Source organism: Triticum aestivum, chromosome 5A (assembly GCF_018294505.1).
Source record: "Triticum aestivum cultivar Chinese Spring chromosome 5A, IWGSC CS RefSeq v2.1, whole genome shotgun sequence".
Lineage (NCBI taxonomy): Eukaryota > Viridiplantae > Streptophyta > Magnoliopsida > Poales > Poaceae > Triticum > Triticum aestivum.
Window position 1 is genome coordinate 476,108,353 of NC_057806.1, and position 17,776 is coordinate 476,126,128.

General features: G+C 48.9%; 1 protein-coding gene and 1 pseudogene across 1 annotated transcript; one reads left to right on the forward strand and one right to left on the reverse strand.

The window, feature by feature from the left end:
• Nucleotides 1-13,917: 13,917 nt before the first annotated feature.
• Nucleotides 13,918-14,663, forward strand: LOC123104147 (uncharacterized). The gene has a single exon (XM_044525900.1). It carries the CDS (start codon nucleotides 14,072-14,074, stop codon nucleotides 14,483-14,485), a length of 414 nt encoding a protein of 137 aa, XP_044381835.1. The 5' UTR covers nucleotides 13,918-14,071; the 3' UTR covers nucleotides 14,486-14,663.
• Nucleotides 14,664-14,851: 188 nt separating this feature from the next.
• Nucleotides 14,852-16,656, reverse strand: LOC123104145 (bifunctional peptidase and (3S)-lysyl hydroxylase JMJD7-like; annotated as a pseudogene).
• Nucleotides 16,657-17,776: the final 1,120 nt, after the last annotated feature.

Genomic DNA, 17,776 nt, shown 5'->3' on the forward strand with positions numbered 1-17,776 from the left:
CATCTTTGATCCCAAATAATTCACAAATAGCATTACATTGAAATGTTTGAATAAGTTAAGTTGTGAGTACTTTTCACAATTATCATAATTCTAGAATTCATAACATTGTGGGTTGTGAGGAAAAGGAAACAAAGCAGAGCTTAGTCACTTGAAATGGACCAGCACCAGGATCAAAGTGCAAGTGTTATTGAGAGGCACTAAAAGGTGTTGTCCAGTTCGAAGGAAACGAAACAAAACAGAGTTCAGTTAACTGAGTTGTACATGAACATTGCGGGGCAAGAGGTGTTAAACCAGCGCCATGATACCAAAGTGCCCCTGGAGTTGTATCATACTGTATTTCACATACAAGTACTTTTCACCTGAGTTTTTGAGGGACTGCCAACCAGAAATGATTAGCAAATCAACTGGTCTTGGATTTCATATACGAAATTGCTCTGCATATGACTTTAAATATACGATCCACGTCCGACCTAGTGATCCCACCATTGCCATTGATGCAGAGATTTGATCAGAGGGTGACTGAGCAGTGTCGTACAAGAATTCATCGTACGCTAGCACTGCTCTTTCATATAAAACGACAGAAATATTATTACATACTATAACTTCACTCAACTGATCATGTAAGAATCCATTTTAATGTATTGGTTGCAACGGTATCTTGAATTTAGTGCCCGTCGGCATGCTCAGCTAGGTGCTATGCCTAAGGTCCTTAATCAAACACAAACTATACTTTGGTTCTCTCACATGATTTCCATCGTCGTCGCTGCCTTAACTTCACCGGCGATGAAGAACTCAAAGACCACACGGGACACGGACTGGACACACGGATCCGGGGTGTGACGCCCCCGATTCAATCGTACATTAATCATGCACGCAAATGTGTACGATCAAGATCAGGGACTCATGGGAAGATATCACAACACAACTCTAAAACATAAATAAGTCATACAAGCATCATAATACAAGCCAGGGGCCTCGAGGGCTCGAATACAAGTGCTCGATCATAGACGAGTCAGCGGAAGCAACAATATCTGAGTATAGACATAAGTTAAACAAGTTTGCCTTAAGAAGGCTAGCACAAACTGGGATACAGATCGAAAGAGGCGCAGGCCTCCTGCCTGGGATCCTCCTAAACTACTCCTGGTCATCGCCAGCGGGCTGCACGTAGTAGTAGGCACCTCCAGAGTAGTAGTCGTCGTAGCCGAAGGTGGCATCTGGATCCTGGGCTCCAACGTCTGGTTGCGGCATCCGAGAAGAAGAGGAAAACGAGGGAAAAGAGGGAGCAAAGCAACCGTGAGTACTCATCCAAAGTACTCGCAAGCAAGGAGCTATACTACATATGCATGGGTATATGTGTAAGGAGGCAATATGAGTGGACTGAACTGCAGAATGCCAGAATAAGAGGGGGATAGCTAGTCCTATCGAAGACTACGCTTCTGGCAGCCTCCGTCTTGCAGCATGTAGAAGAGAGTAGATTGAAGTCCTCCAAGTAGCATCTCCAAGTAGCATCTCCAGTAGCATCGCATAGCATAATCCTACCCGGCGATCCCCTCCTCGTCGCCCTGTAGAAAAGCGATCACCGGGTTGTCTGTGGAACTTGGATGGGTGTGTTTTATTAAGTATCTGATTCTAGTTGTCATAAGGTCAAGGTACAACTCCAAGTCGTCTTGTTACCGAAGATCACGGCTATTCGAATAGATTAACTTCCCTGCAGGGGTGCACCAACTTACCCAACACGCTTGATCCCATTTGGCCGGACACACTTTCCTGGGTCATGCCCGGCCTCCGAAGATCAACACGTCGCAGCCCCACCTAGGCAAAACAGAGAGGCCAGCACGCCGGTCTAAACCTAAGCGCACAGGGGTCTGGGCCCATCGCCCATAGCACACCTGCACGTTGTGAGGGCGGCCGGAAGCAGAACTAGCCCCCTTAATACAAGAGCAGGCTTACGTTCCAATCCGGCGTGCGCCGCTCCGTCGCTGACGTCTGAAGTGCTTCGGCTCATACCACGACGTCGGGATACCCATAACTACTACCACGTAGGTGGTTAGTGCGTATAGGCTCGTAGCCAACTCAGATCAAATACCAAGATCTCGTTAAGCGTGTTAAATATCCGCGAACGCCGAACAGGGCCAGGCCCACCTCTCTCCTAGGTGGTCTCAACCTGCCCTGTCGCTCCGCCACAAAGATCCACACAGAGGGCCGTCGGGACAAAGGTCCTTTCAGCCCCCAATCCGTGAATCACTCACGGGTACTCTTCGAGCTGACCCGACTTTAGTCACCATCTATATAGTATGTATGTATAGTATAGTATATACCCGTGATCACCTCCCGAGTGATCACGGCCCAATAGTATAACAAGGCAGACCGACAAGAATGTAGGGCCAATAATGATAAACTAGCATCCTATACTAAGTATTTAGGATTGCAGGTAAGGTATCAACAGATGTAGCAACAATGTCAGGCTATGCATCAGAATAGGATTAACGGAAAGCAGTAACATGCTACACTACTCTAATGCAAGCAGTATAGAGAAGAGTAGGCGATATCTGGTGATCAAGGGGGGGGGGCTTGCCTGGTTGCTCTGGCAAGAGAGAGGGGTCGTCAACTCCGTAGTCGAACTGGGCAGCAGCAGCGTCGGACTCGGTGTCTAGCGGAAGAAGAGGGGGAAGAAACAATGAATACAATGCAAACAGATGCATGACGATGCATGACATGACAAGTATCGATGCTAGGTGTGCCCAATCGCGGTAGTAGGTGATACCGACGAAGGGGGAAAACATCCGGGAAAGTATTCCCGGTGTTTTACGTTTTCGGATAGATGAACCGGAGGGGGAAAGTTGCGATTCCGATAGGTTAGGGATGTGTGGCAGATGAACGGGCTGCGTATCCGGGTTCGTCTCGTCGTTCTGAGCAACTTTCATGTAGAAAGTATTTTCATCCGAGTTACGGATTAAAAGATATGATTTTCTAAAGATTTAATTATTTTCTAGAATTTATTTAATTAATTTAAACCAACATTATCCATAATAGTATGAGATGACGTCATCATGACGTATGTGTGATGTCAGCAGTCAACAGTGCGGTTGACTAGAGTCAAAAATGACTGTGGGTCTAGTGGGACCCACCTGTCATTGAGAAAGAGGTGAAATGGGATTTGTTTTAAACTAATTTAGAATTAACTAAGTGTGGGCCCCATTAGTCAGTGACTAATTAGCCCAGATTAATTAGATTAACTAATTTAATTAGCTTAAAGATGGGGGGGCCACTGGTCAGCTGCTGGGACCAGCCCAGTCAGCAAGTTGACTCAGTCAACTGATCAACAAGGGGCCTTGGGCCCACCAGTCAGTGGCCCAGGCGGTGCCACGCGGGTGCCACGTCGGTGACGTCGCCGGAATCACGCCGGCGACCATTTCCGCGGCGGAAGTTCGCCGGAGTTGCACGGATTTCCAGCACAGTGCACCAGTCCGCGCATTTTCGGTGGCGTTCGAACGAGTAGATCGTCCCGCGTCGATCTAGGGTGATCCCAGGTGCGGGGGTGGCCGGAGTGGAGCTCAACGACGACCGCGGGCGGCGCCGGAATACGGGCATCTCCGAAAACCATGCTACGGGCTGCGTTCTAGTTGACAAACGGCGCTAGCGGGCTCTACGGACCTCCGGCAACTCGACGGAGGCCACGGCTTGGCTCGGAGATGGACGGGGTGAGCGCAATGAGCTCGCGGACGAGGCCGCATGCGGCAATGGCGACGGCAGCACCGCGAGCCATCTACGGTGCATGAGGAGGAACCAGAGGAAGGAGGAGGGTGCGGAGGCTTACGTCGCGGCACACGGAGGCCCTCGAGTGAACGGAAGCGCAGAGGGATGTCGCCGGAGTTGGTGAAGAACGCGGCAGCCGAAGATGTGGACGAAGGGGATCCGGTGATTCATGGCTCCCCCGCTCCAGCTGAGGCCTCCGGTGGACGAGGAAGACGATGGAGGCGTCGACGGACACGCAGGCGCGGCGAGGCGGTGACTGTGGCCACGCGGTTCACGGCGGCGAGGCCATGGCAGCGCTCGGTTGCAGTGGGGAACGAGGGGGAGATGGATCTGGAGGGGAGAGGGAGAGGCGCGGGGGCCGAGGGCGAGCGTGGGGGCGAGCGGGAGGTGGGATCGAGGAGGCGAGGGGGGGTGCTGGCGATCTTATCCCCCCATCGTCGCCGGCGAGAGGGTGCGGCGGGGACGCGCCCCTGTTCCGACCCGGGTCGGGGGAACAGAGAAAGGAGGCGGCAGGGGGAGGCGGGCCGGTTCGGCCGGATGGGCCAGGAGGCAGGGGCTGTGGCTAGCTGGGCCTTTCGGCCCAGGGGGGAAGGGGGAGGGGTTTCTTCTTTTTCCCTTTTGTATTTTCTTTATTATTTCTTTTCTGTTTAAATTCATTTAAAAGTATTTAGGCATTTTATAAAAATGTGTTTACTTCACCATAATTACCGATGCAATATTTGGCAACCCCCGAACATTTTTGTGTTGACTTTTGAAAACTTTGGGTGTTTGTCGCTAATTCATTTTTTTTAAATTGCTATGTTTTTGAACTACCACTTAATTAGCAACAGTAACATAGATGACATGGCATCATCAAGAGAGTTTTACTGTAGCCTAATTATCCGGGCGTTACAAATCTCCTCCACTACAAGAAATCTCGTCCCGAGATTTAGGAGGTAGAAGGAAACAGTGCGGGGTATTCTTCACGCAGGCGATCCTCTTGTTCCCAAGTGGCTTCATCTTCAGAATGGTGCGACCACTGAACTTTGAGGAACTTGATCGCCTTCTGGCGTGTGCGGCGTTCAGCTTGGTCGAGAATGCGGACCGGATGCTCTTTATAGGAGAGGTCCTGTTGCAATTCAAGCACTTCATGGTCCACTGCTCGGATTGGGTCCTTGATGCAGCGACGGAGCTGCGACACGTGGAACACATCGTGAACCTGAGAAAGGTTCGACGGAAGCTCCAGTTGATATGCCACTTTTCCACGCCTTTCCAGAATAGTGAATGGGCCAATATAGCGAGGAGCTAGCTTGCCCTTGATCCCGAAGCGGTGAGCACCCTTCATTGGTGTAACTCGAAGATAGGCCTTTTCGCCAGGTAGATAGACCATGTCTTTATGATGACGGTCATACTGACTCTTCTGACGTGACTGAGCAGTCTTGAGATGCTCGCGAATAATGCGGACTTGTTCTTCAGCATGTTGGATAATATCCGGACCGAAGAGTGGACGTTCCCCAGTTTCTGACCAGTTCAGAGGGGTTCGGCACTTTCGTCCATATAACACTTTGAAGGGGGCCATCTTCAGACTAGCTTGATAGCTATTATTATAAGAGAACTCAGCATACGGGAGAGATTCCTCCCATTTCTTGCCGAAGGAAATAACACAAGCTCGAAGCATGTCTTCGAGAATTTGGTTTACACGTTCAACTTGCCCTTGCGACTGCGGATGAAACGCAGTACTGAGTGACAGGTGAGTTCCCATAGCTTCTTGGAAACTTGCCCAGAATCTTGAAGTGAATAAACTGCCACGGTCTGAACTGATAACCAGTGGAATACCGTGAAGCGAAACAATTCTGGACATGTAGAGAGTTGCAAGCTGACTAGCAGTGATCGTTTCTTTGACCGCCAGAAAATGTGCAACCTTAGAAAGTCGGTCAATGACGACAAGAATAGCATCATTACCCTTTTGTGATTTGGGAAATCCAGTAACGAAGTCCATCTCGACATGGTCCCATTTCCATTCAGGAATAGATATAGGTTGCAGAGTTCCAGCAGGCCTTTGATGTTCTGCTTTGATACGACGGCAAACGTCACATTCAGCAACATAACGAGCAATGTCTTGCTTCATGTTAGACCACCAGAATCTCTGGCGGATGTCTTGGTACATCTTTGTACTACCAGGATGGATACATAGAGGCGTATCATGAGCTTCTTTCATAACCTCCTGAGTCATATTCAGGTTTTCCTTCTTACACGGCACCACTAGGCGGCCTTTGAAGTACAAGGCGCCATCATCAGCAATAGTGAAGAATGATGGCTTTCCTTCTTTGAGGTCGCGCTTAATCTTGTGGACTTCAGAGTCATATCCCTGTAATGTCTTGATGGAGCTCACGAGATCGGGTTCGACAGCCAGGGTATAGAGGGAACCCTTGGAAACAACACGGAGATTCATCTTGTGAGACTCCTCAGGAGGGGGAGCGAGTGCACCCGGAGGAACAATATGGAGGTTCAGCTTTCTGAATTCTTCAACAAGTGAGGGCTGAACTTTGTGAATCTGGAGGTGGTTGCAGTAAGACTTGCGGCTTAAAGCATCAGCCATTACATTAGCCTTGCCTGGGGTATAGGAAATACCCAAATCAAAGTCTACAACAGTCTCCATCCATCTCTGCTAACGGAGATTCAGGTCTGGCTGAGTAAACCGATACTTCAGACTTTGGTGGTCAGTGAAGATCTCACAACGATTACCGAGTAGGTAATGTCGCCACTGTTTTAGCGCATGAATGACAGCAGCAAGTTTGAGGTCGTGAACTGGATAGTTCTCTTCGTGAGGGCGCAATTGCCGAGAGGCATAAGCAACCACTTTGCGCTCTTGCATTAGGACACAGCCTAATCCTTGACGGGAAGCGTCGCAGTAAATGACGAAGTCCTTCTTAGTATCAGGAGGAGCTAGTACTGGGGCAGAAGTCAACTTGTCTTTGAGTGCCTGGAAACTTTCCTGACATTTATCTGTCCATTGGAACTTGACGCCCTTATGCAACAGGTTAGTCAGAGGCCTGGCAATCTTGGAGAAGTTCTCGACGAATCGACGGCAATAGCTGGCGAGACCGAGAAAACTTCTGACTTGCTTGACATTCTTCGGAGGAGTCCAATCGAGAATAGCCTGAACTCGTTCAGGGTTGACGGCAATACCATCCTTAGAGATGACATGCCCGAGATAGGTTACTTCGGGAAGCCAGAATTCACACTTGGAGAACTTGGCATATAGCTGATGCTCTCGCAGCTTTTCCAGCACAAGACGAAGATGTTCAGCATGTTCTTCTTCATTCTTGGAAAATATCAGGATATCATCCAGATAAACCACGACGAACTTGTCGAGGTAATCCATGAATATATAGTTCATCAGGCGAGAGAAGGTGGCTGGAGCATTGGTTAAGCCGAAAGACATGACTGTGTACTCGTATGAACCATAACGAGTCACAAAGGCGATCTTGGGGATATCCTCCTCACGAACACGGATCTGGTGGTAACCCAATCTCAAGTCGAGTTTAGAGAACACTGATGAACCAGCCAGTTGATCATACAGATCATTGATCCGAGGAAGAGGATACTTATTCTGAATGGTAGCTTGATTTATAGGACAGTAGTCTTGGACCAATCGGTTTGTCCCATCCTTCTTCTTGACAAAGAGAGAAGGTGCTCCCCAAGGAGAGCAACTTGGGAGAATGAAACCACTGCGAAGAGACTTGTCGATTTCCTCCTTAAGCTCAAGGAGTTCATGCGGCGGCATCTTGTAGGGTCACTTGGCTATAGGAGTGGTGCCTGGTTTCAAATCGATGATGAATTCGACAGCCCTAGCAGGGGGAATCCCTGGAAGTTCTTCAGGAAAGACGTCGAGGAATTCACGCACGACAGGAATGTTTTCAATACCCTCGAGTGATGCAGCGTTCAATGCATTCAATGCATAGAGCCTTGCCTCGGCATTTTGCACCAGATGAGCTCGGTAAGTGACTATTTCATCGGAAGGGTGTAGCAGATGAACGGTCTTAGTGGCGCAAACTATAGAGGCAGTATGCGCATTTAACCAATTCATTCCCAGAATGAGGTCAATGCTACAAGACTTCAGTACGATGGGTGAGACAAGGAATTCCAGTCCTTCGATTTCAACGGGGACGTCGTTGCAAATCATGGAGGTTCGACATTGGCCCGCAGGGGTGTGTACTAATAGTGAAGCATTCATGTCTTCACTTTTAATGCCATGCATGAATGCGAAATCTTCAGACATGAATGAATGTGATGCACCAGTATCAAATAAAACGGATGCTGGTACTGAATTTACGAGGAGTGTACCCATCACAGTAGCAGGCTGGTCTTGAGCTTCATTTAGATCAACATGGTTGGCATGAACACGGCCATAAGACTTGGCATTGTTATTGCGGGTCTGGTTGTTTCCACGGCCAGCGGCTGGAAGGGCCAGTTGATTCTGATTCTGAATGCAATCCCTAGCACGGTGACCTGGTTGACCACACTTGTAGCACAGGCCATTATTGGGAGTGGGAACATGAGCTTGGGGTGGCGGAGCTGGAAGCCTTGGCTGCCTAGTTGGAGCAGTAGGCAGACGAGGTGCAGCGTAGGACTGCCTTGGGGCTGGTGCATTTGGACGGTACATGCTGTTCGGGATCCATATCTTACGCTTCTGCGAGGGCGGGCCCGAAGATGAGCCCGTGTCACGATTGCGCCTTTGAGAGCTCTGGTGTTCCTGCAGACCAGTCTCGACATTGATGGCCTTATTCACCAAGGTGGCGAAATCGGTAAATTCATGCACCAGAAGTGCGAGCTTGATGTCAGCTTGAAGGCCGTCACGGAACTTCTCCTGTCTACGTGCATCAGTTGCAATGTCTTCTTCGGCATAGCGGGATAAGTCCAGAAATTCCCGCTGATAAGCTTCCACAGTTTTGTTGCCCTGGGTGAGGTTGCGGAACTCACGCTTCTTCCTGTCCATGATCCCCTGAGGAATGAAGCGGGCACGGAAGGCAGCCTGAAAGTCTGGCCAGGTGATGATTGTCCCAACTGGCAGAGTACGCCTGTGGCTGTCCCATCATTGAGCTGTGGGTCCCTTCAGAAAGAAGGAAGCAAAGGTGACATAGCGGGCCGGGGCTACTTCAGCAGACTCCATCTCATAGGTGATGTCACGGAGCCAGTCATCAGCATCCAGCGGCTGAGTTGAGCTGCGGTACACGGTTGGGTTGAGGCGCATGAAATCCTGCAGAGTTACGTGGGCTGGCTGCTCATTCATATTGGGACGAGGGAACTGAGCCATCACATTCTCCATGAACTGGCGATTCATCTCGAGCTGTTGGACCATACCAGCCATGTACTCAGGTGGTGGTGGGGCGTTGCCGCCACGACCACGACCAGCTGGTCTAACCATCCTGTTAATATATAACAGGGGTAGTTCAGTATTGAGAAATTTGCATAGACAAGAGTCATTCATGATGAAACATGCATAATGAAAAGAGCACGACAGATACCACATAGCTAGTCGGCATAACTTACAAAAGGGGTCGGACATAGAGTTCAGTACACAGAGTTCAGTACACAGAGTTTAGTACATAGACTAAGTCATCATAGGCGGCACGCAGGCTTGCGAATGCATCTAATACTAATGAGCAAGACTACATCAGCCCCAGGAGGTACTGTGAAGGTAGCTGTAGCCTGACAGCTGGTAGTGAGGCAACGGATAGTCCTCCACGTTAGTGGCCTGGGGGCCGCGGATACTCTGGTGTAGAACCCGACGCTCAGGTGGCAGAAGAGGACCAAGTGCGGGAGAGTAACCTCCCACCTCTGGCCATCCGACACCATGGGGCATCACGGTCCTGGCTGGGTAGATCGCAGAACGCGGCAGCTGTCCAGACCGCACAAAGGGGTGCAGCAGCGTCAGAGCCCTGTAAAGGTGCTGACGAGTGGTGTACAACTCGTGGCGAAGAGCTCTGTTAGCTCGGTCCAGCCCATCAGCATGCAGAACCAGGCGCTGATGGTGGAAGGGCTCTCGGGTGACGGTGGAGTAGGCGGCAGTGTAGTATCCCTCCGCACCAACGTCAGATGCGATAGGAATGTGTCTGAAAGGGGAAGTGTCCAACGCCTGATACTCTCCACGAAGACGTGTTAGAGCAGCATGAGCAGCATCGTGTACTGCCATCTCGATGGTCACTCCAACACCATGAGCGGTGTGTAGCACGGTAGTGGACTCATACTCCCGAGAGTAGAGGTGGACGATGGCACGATACTGCTCCTGATTAAAGTCCTGGTACTCCTCGTAGACGGTGTACTCAGGGTGCCAGCGATAACCCAGATAGGTCATCATATCAGCTAGCACAGCAGGTGATCCTGAGGCACCAATGGCCACAGTGTGGCGCACGACCTGCCTCGTGGGTTCCATCTGAAAACAAAGATGTTTCAATGGAGTCAAATGACAGTGTGGAAATCGTCCAAAATACTATTCCAAAGAATACTATGGATTTATCCAACTTTGGGTGAATGGGGTCACGGGATCCTAGTGATAGTTAGTAAATTCGTTTGACCCGAGTAGAAAAGAGTTCAGAGTCCCAGAGTAAAGGTCGAGGAGTAAAAGATCCTAGTACCACCCGATGGTGACGTGGGCCCATAAGGCACACAGCCAAGTTAGTAAAAGTTTTTGTAATGTCTAGACTCGACTTCGGCCAAGGAGTGTGGAAGGGGGATTCCTACAGGCAGTCGGCTCTGATACCAACTTGTGACGCCCCCGATTCAATCGTACACTAATCATGCACGCAAACGTGTATGATCAAGATCAGGGACTCACGGGAAGATATCACAACACAACTCTAAAACATAAATAAGTCATACAAGCATCATAATACAAGCCAGGGGCCTCGAGGGCTCGAATACAAGTGCTCGATCATAGATGAGTCAGCGGAAGCAACAATATCTGAGTACAGACATAAGTTAAACAAGTTTGCCTTAAGAAGGCTAGCACAAACTGGGATACAGATCGAAAGAGGCGCAGGCCTCCTGCCTGGGATCCTCCTAAACTACTCCTGGTCGTCGCCAGCGGGCTGCACGTAGTAGTAGGCACCTCCAGAGTAGTAGTCGTCGTAGCCGAAGGTGGCATCTGGATCCTGGGCTCCAACGTCTGGTTGCGGCATCCGAGAAGAAGAGGAAAACAAGGGAAAAGAGGGAGCAAAGCAACCGTGAGTACTCATCCAAAGTACTCGCAAGCAAGGAGCTACACTATATATGCATGGGTATATGTGTAAGGAGGCAATATGAGTGGACTGAACTGCAGAATGCCAGAATAAGAGGGGGATAGCTAGTCCTATCGAAGACTACGCTTCTGGCAGCCTCCGTCTTGCAGCATGTAGAAGAGAGTAGATTGAAGTCCTCTAAGTAGCATCTCCAAGTAGCATCTCCAGTAGCATCACATAGCATAATCCTACCCGGCGATCCCCTCCTCGTCGACCTGTAGAAAAGCGATCACCGGGTTGTCTGTGGAACTTGGAAGGGTGTGTTTTATTAAGTATCCGGTTCTAGTTGTCATAAGGTCAAGGTACAACTCCAAGTCGTCCTGTTACCGAAGATCACGGCTATTCGAATAGATTAACTTCCCTGCAGGGGTGCACCAACTTACCCAACATGCTTGATCCCATTTGGCCGGACACACTTTCCTGGGTCATGCCCGGCCTCGGAAGATCAACACGTCGCAGCCCCACCTACGCAAAACAGAGAGGCCAGCACGCCGGTCTAAACCTAAGCGCACATGGGTCTGGGCCCATCGCCCATAGCACACCTGCACGTTGCGAGGGCGGCCGGAAGCAGAACTAGCCCCCTTAATACAAGAGCAGGCTTACGTTCCAATCCGGCGCGCGCCGCTCCGTCGCTGACGTCTGAAGTGCTTCGGCTGATACCACGACGCCGGGATACCCATAACTACTCCCACGTAGATGGTTAGTGCGTATAGGCTCGTAGCCAACTCAGATCAAATACTAAGATCTCGTTAAGCGTGTTAAATATCCGCGAACGCCGAACAGGGCCAGGCCCACCTCTCTCCTAGGTGGTCTCAACCTGCCCTGTCGCTCCGCCACAAAGATCCACACAGAGGGCCGTCGGGACAAAGGTCCTTTCAGCCCCCAATCCGTGAATCACTCGCGGGTACTCTTCGAGCTAACCCGACTTTAGTCACCATCTGTATAGTATGTATGTATGTATAGTATATACCCGTGATCACCTCCCGAGTGATCACGGCCCAATAGTATAGCAAGGCAGACCGACAAGAATGTAGGGCCAATAATGATAAACTAGCATCCTATACTAAGTATTTAGGATTGCAGGTAAGGTATCAACAGATGTAGCAACATCAGGCTATGCATCAGAATAGGATTAACGGAAAGCAGTAACATGCTACACTACTCTAATGCAAGCAGTATAGAGAAGAGTAGGCGATATCTGGTGATCAAGGGGGGGGCTTGCCTGGTTGCTCTGGCAAGAGAGAGGGGTCGTCAACTCCGTAGTCGAACTGGGCAGCAGCAACGTCGGACTCGGTGTCTAGGGGAAGAAGAGGGGGAAGAAACAATGAATACAATGCAAACAGATGCATGACGATGCATGACATGACAAGTATCGATGCTAGGTGTGCCCAATCGCGGTAGTAGGTGATACCGACGAAGGGGGAAAACATCCGGGAAAGTATTCCCGGTGTTTTACGTTTTCGGACAGATGAACCGGAGGGGGAAAGTTGCGATTCCGATAGGTTAGGGATGTGTGGCAGACGAACGGGCTGCGTATCCGGGTTCGTCTCGTCGTTCTGAGCAACTTTCATGTAGAAAGTATTTTCATCCGAGTTACGGATTAAAAGATATGATTTTCTAAAGATTTAATCATTTTCTTTATTATTTCCCTTTTGTATTTTCTTTATTATTTCTTTTCTGTTTAAATTCATTTAAAAGTATTTAGGCATTTTATAAAAATGTGTTTACTTCACCATAATTACCGATGCAATATTTGGCAACCCCCGAACATTTTTGTGTTGACTTTTGAAAACTTTGGGTGTTTGTCGCTAATTCATTTTTTTTAAATTGCTATGTTTTTGAACTACCACTTAATTAGCAACAGTAACATAGATGACATGGCATCATCAAGAGAGTTTTACTGTAGCCTAATTATCCGGGCGTTACACGGGGTTCCCGAAGATCGATCTTTTGTATTTTTGCCAATTTCATGCTATAGCTGAGCTTGTGAACCCAAGCAAATTTCTCTCCAAAATGCAGCATTTCTAACATTGTCTATGCTACTCTTTTCTGCGGATAGTTGTCTATACTACTGACTCAAATTGGCTAATTTTGACTGATCAGTTGCAAAATCCTTTGAGTTTGTTTGATTCATCTCTGAAATAAGTTATACATATCATTTCAACTCAATTCACTTATATTCCTTATTTTGTTCCAACTACACTTGTGTTTACAAAATGACTGAACTATTTACAAGAAAAAGGGGCACCTTGCCTATATCCGTGAATCTAACAAGATATTCTTGGAACCAACAGGCATATCAAGATCAATGTTACTGAATTCAAGCAAGTAAATTAAACTACACTTAAGTAAGAATGGAGGTGGAAGAATGAAACTTCCACTAAAAATCTTCATAATGTGTTACTATGCTTTGAAAACTCACTCAAACCTAAGTAGACCGTCTGTTGGAACTTTCCTTCTGTATACAAATCCTTTTTCAAACAAGGATCACTGCATAAAAGTAGAGCGGGGCAAGCTATGAATTTTCAGTATTGGATTCCATAATGATTTAGCAAGATTCCGTAACATGCACCACCAGGATAAATAGTTAGAGCGGGTGCATTTTTGTATATGCCTTAATTCGTACTTTGTGGTTCAAATAATATAATTGGGACAAAATAAGTTGCTCCATTGCCAAAGCTGGGTGGACCAGAGACTTTTCTTCTAAGATTTCGCAAATGGCGGCTTGAAACAAATTAAATATCACAACAGCTAGCATATGCAAAAGTATTCATGCCCATAGCATACAACATACTAAAAACCACAGGCCGCTTCTCACCGCCAAAGCTAGTGATAGCAGTTGGCAACATGCCAATATAGTATAGCACTGAAATGCCCCAAAACCACAGGCTACTTCTGACCATGACGAAACCAGTTAGCAGTTGGCAACATGGCACTGAAATATCCATGAAAAACCATCTGCTAAGTAGCCTATTTAAACAGCACACACCTGCTCCACATTCCCTCAGAGCCATACCAGAACACAACTTTGCCACATCCACATCCTGAGAAACAACATGAGTGTAGAAATCCTTGATGGCAAGACCGTCCAGAGCTTCGTCGAGGACGAAGGCGCCTTCAACTCATCGGTGGATGGGCGGTTTGCGGCCCTCGACACCAACCATGATGGCCTGCTGTCATACTCCGAGATGGCCCAGGAGCTGATGAGCCTCAGGGTTCTTGAGAAGCACTTTGGCGTTGACGAGTCCGCCATGAGCCATGGTGAGCTTGTCGAGCTTTACCGTGGTCTGTTTGCGAGGTTCGACCGAGACGGCAATGGCACGGTGGACCTTGAGGAGTTCCGGGCTGAGATGAAGGAGGTGATGCTCGCTGTGGCTAACGGGCTCGGCTTCCTGCCGGTGCAGATGGTGGTCGAGGAAGGAAGCTTTCTGAAGGTGGCTGTGGACCGGGAGCTGGCCAAAGCAACTTGAAGAAACTGCTTGGAACGACTTTTCAGAATCAGGAGGCTGCATGTTCACGAATTGTAACTTTTATACTGCCAATTTTGTTGTGTTACAACTATACCGGTGCTAGTTATTTGTACTTAATAAGTGAAACAGAAGCCACAGCATCAGTTTAATTGACAAAATGACAAGCTAGTTATGTAAAGGGAAATGTTGTGAATCTATGTTTGTGGATGCCTACATGAGAAATATCAAACTAGCAGTTTTAGAATTTGGGTGTTTTGTTCTCACACCAGAATCTGATTATGTTATGACGACTGAAAATTCAGAAATAATATGTTCAGAACAGTCACCAAGAAGAATCAGATTAACACAAACTGAATCAACCGCGTATATCGAAATTCAAGAAAGTACATTTCAATTCAACACCTCATGTTAGTACAAAGAGAAGTTCACAGAGTTTTGTTACAAAGAAATTAACTGAAGAAAAGTATGTATCGGTTGCAGAATTGGTAGCAACTTTACATTACCAGCACCAGAGCTAACACTGTCAGAATAGCTCATCAACTGATATTGTGTTGTCTTCCGTCTGATTCATCTGCTACTCACATGCCTCATGCATATTTTACACAAGATGCCGTTTCTAGACCTGCAGAATGTAAGCCATTGGACGAAAGAAGAACCCATGCTGCCCTTTCTGAATGAAGTTTAACACCTCCCAAAATGTTCTTTTGCTAATAGAGCAATCCTGATGTCCAATTTGGCACCTGCAAATTTAGGTATAACATACACCGCCAGCAATCCAGATTCTGGATAACTACTTCGAAAACTTGAAGAACTGTTAGATAATGGCAACGAAAACCCGAGCCATATACTGCTAATACTGCTGTTGCGGCATTGTCCGAAACGCCAATACGATCGCAACCCATGAGCTCAATCCTTCTTCTCCTCGAGCTCACCTTCGAAAGCATCATCATTGTTCTCCAATGGAGAATCTTTGATCTCCAGTGACCTCACGAAGTTAAAGTAGGCGTACTTGATGTCAAACTGCATGTCATACCAGTAGTTGACGGCAATGTTGAGCTCGTTAGGCCCGGGGCTCTGGCTGACATGGTGAAACCACATGCTCGGCAAGTAGAGCATCTCGCCGGCGCGGACGGTGCAACGAATCGGCCTGGGACCCTTGAAGTAGAGCGGGCAGGCTGAGACCTGCGCCGCCATCTCCTCCGGCGACGCCGGGTACGGGTCCGCTGCTCCACGGCACGACCCTCTCGGGCTCTTCCATCTCCAGCTTGAGCTCCGGCACCTCCTCCCCTTCCTCCACCGGGACGTAGCCGGCGGCGGGGTAGTCGCGGACGTGGAGGCGGTGGTGCTCGGTGGGGGGCAGGAGGAGGAAATGCTTCTCGCCGGAGAGGACGACGTAGATGTTGTCGTAGTGGTCCTTGTGGAAGGAGGTGACGGAGCAGGCGTTGCCGATCCAGAGGTTGACGGCCTCGGGGAGGCAGCCGAGCGCCTCGCTGGCCCAGGGCACGTGCGCGTCCACGTCGCCGGCCACCGCCGCGTACTCCCCGCGCAGGCAGTCGTCCTGCTGCTGCGCGTACGCCACCAGGCCGGCGGCCGGGTCGGAGTCCCTGATGAGTCGCACGGCGGCGGGGAAGTCGACCCGGCGGACGTGCGCCGACGCGAAGCACCTGGCGCCGGGACGGCGCGGGTGCGCGGCGAGGGCGTCAGCGCGGCCGTCGGGGGTGAGGTGGACGGAGACGTCGGTGGAGCGGAGCGCGTCCGGGAGGTAGGATTCGGTGGGCCAGAGCGAGGCGGCGGGCCAGTGGCGGGTGGCGGCGGCGGAGACGAGGAGCGGGCGGCCCGGGGAGACGTGGTCGCGGAGGAAGGCGAGCGGGGTCGGGGGCAGGTCGGCGCGCGCCACGGCGTCCGGGGAGTGGAGGCCCAGCAGCTCGCGCGACTCCGCCCACAGCTCCCGCACGCCGCGCTCCATCTCTCAGGCTGCGCCGCTGGTTTCGCGAATTCTGGCGGCGGCGGCGGCGGCGGCACGGCGGCTCAACGCGCGCCGAACCAAGGGACTGGCAGGCGAGCTGGCCCACTGGGGATACGGGCCAGACCTATGGCTATGGGCTACGGCCCTGGTTTCGTAACTTCTTTATGGGCTGTAATCATGTGGACGTAAAGTTGCAAGGCCTTCGACCCCGTTGCATCCTTGTGAACGCAGGTGATTAATAGCAACGCGAACCCTTTTAGAACCAGTATATAGCCGCGTCGCAAAGGCTTTTGAGTTATTTGAAAATAATTTGGGAATACTTGATTTTTATTTGAAAAAAGATTCACCAATTTTGGAAGAAAGTTCATCCATTTGGGAAAAAAGTTCGTCAAATGTGAAAAAAGTTCACTGAATTTGAAAAAAACTTCACTGGGTTTGAAAAATACTTCATCGGATTTGAAAAAACTTCACTGATTCCGAAAAAAAGTTCATCCATTTAGGGAAAAAAGTTTGTTGGATTTGAAAAAAGTTCAGCAATTTTGAAAAAAGTTCACCGGTTTTGAAAAAAAGTCCATCTCTATGGGAAAAAAGTTCATCGGATTAGAAAAAAGTTCACGAGTTTGGAGAAAAAAACTCGTTGACGTTCAAATAAATCTCGATTTTGAATAAAAATTTCATCAAATTTGAGAAAAAGTTCATCAAAGTTAAAAATGTTCATCCAATTTGAATTAGTTTGTGCATAAAAGTTAAAGAAAAAGGAAAAGAAAATATGAAAGAAAAGAAACGGAAAAAACAGGAACAAAAAACAGTCCGAAAAAACACACAACAAGAAAGAAAGTAAAAAAGGCTGGCAAAGTATAAAAGATGAAAAGGAAGGGAATTGCCCATGAGGTGTTGTCTTTCCCGGTTCGCTGATGCGAGTGGAACTTACACTATAGGTCACGGGTTTGAATCTCTCCAGCACTCATTTTTTGCGCATTAAGCCAGAATAAAAAGGTGTGAGATGGGCAGTCGTCCATTAACAAAAATGCCCTATAACTGGCGCTACAGGCGCCAGATAGGGTTTGCCTTCGCCCCCTTATTTCGAAAAAGGAAAAGCTATAAGGCCCTTCAAGGACGTACATCCTCACTGTGCATTTTTTTTCCCAAAAGGAAACTCACTGTTCTTTTTTTTTTCAGAAAAGAATACACGGTACAGCAGCTACATACGCCAACGCAAGCACTAGCTAGCTCAAATGGATCGCGCATGACGGCCTACCATTTTTTTTTACGACGATGATGTACCGTTTTGACTTTAGAAACGATGGATCAGATTAATAACCGCT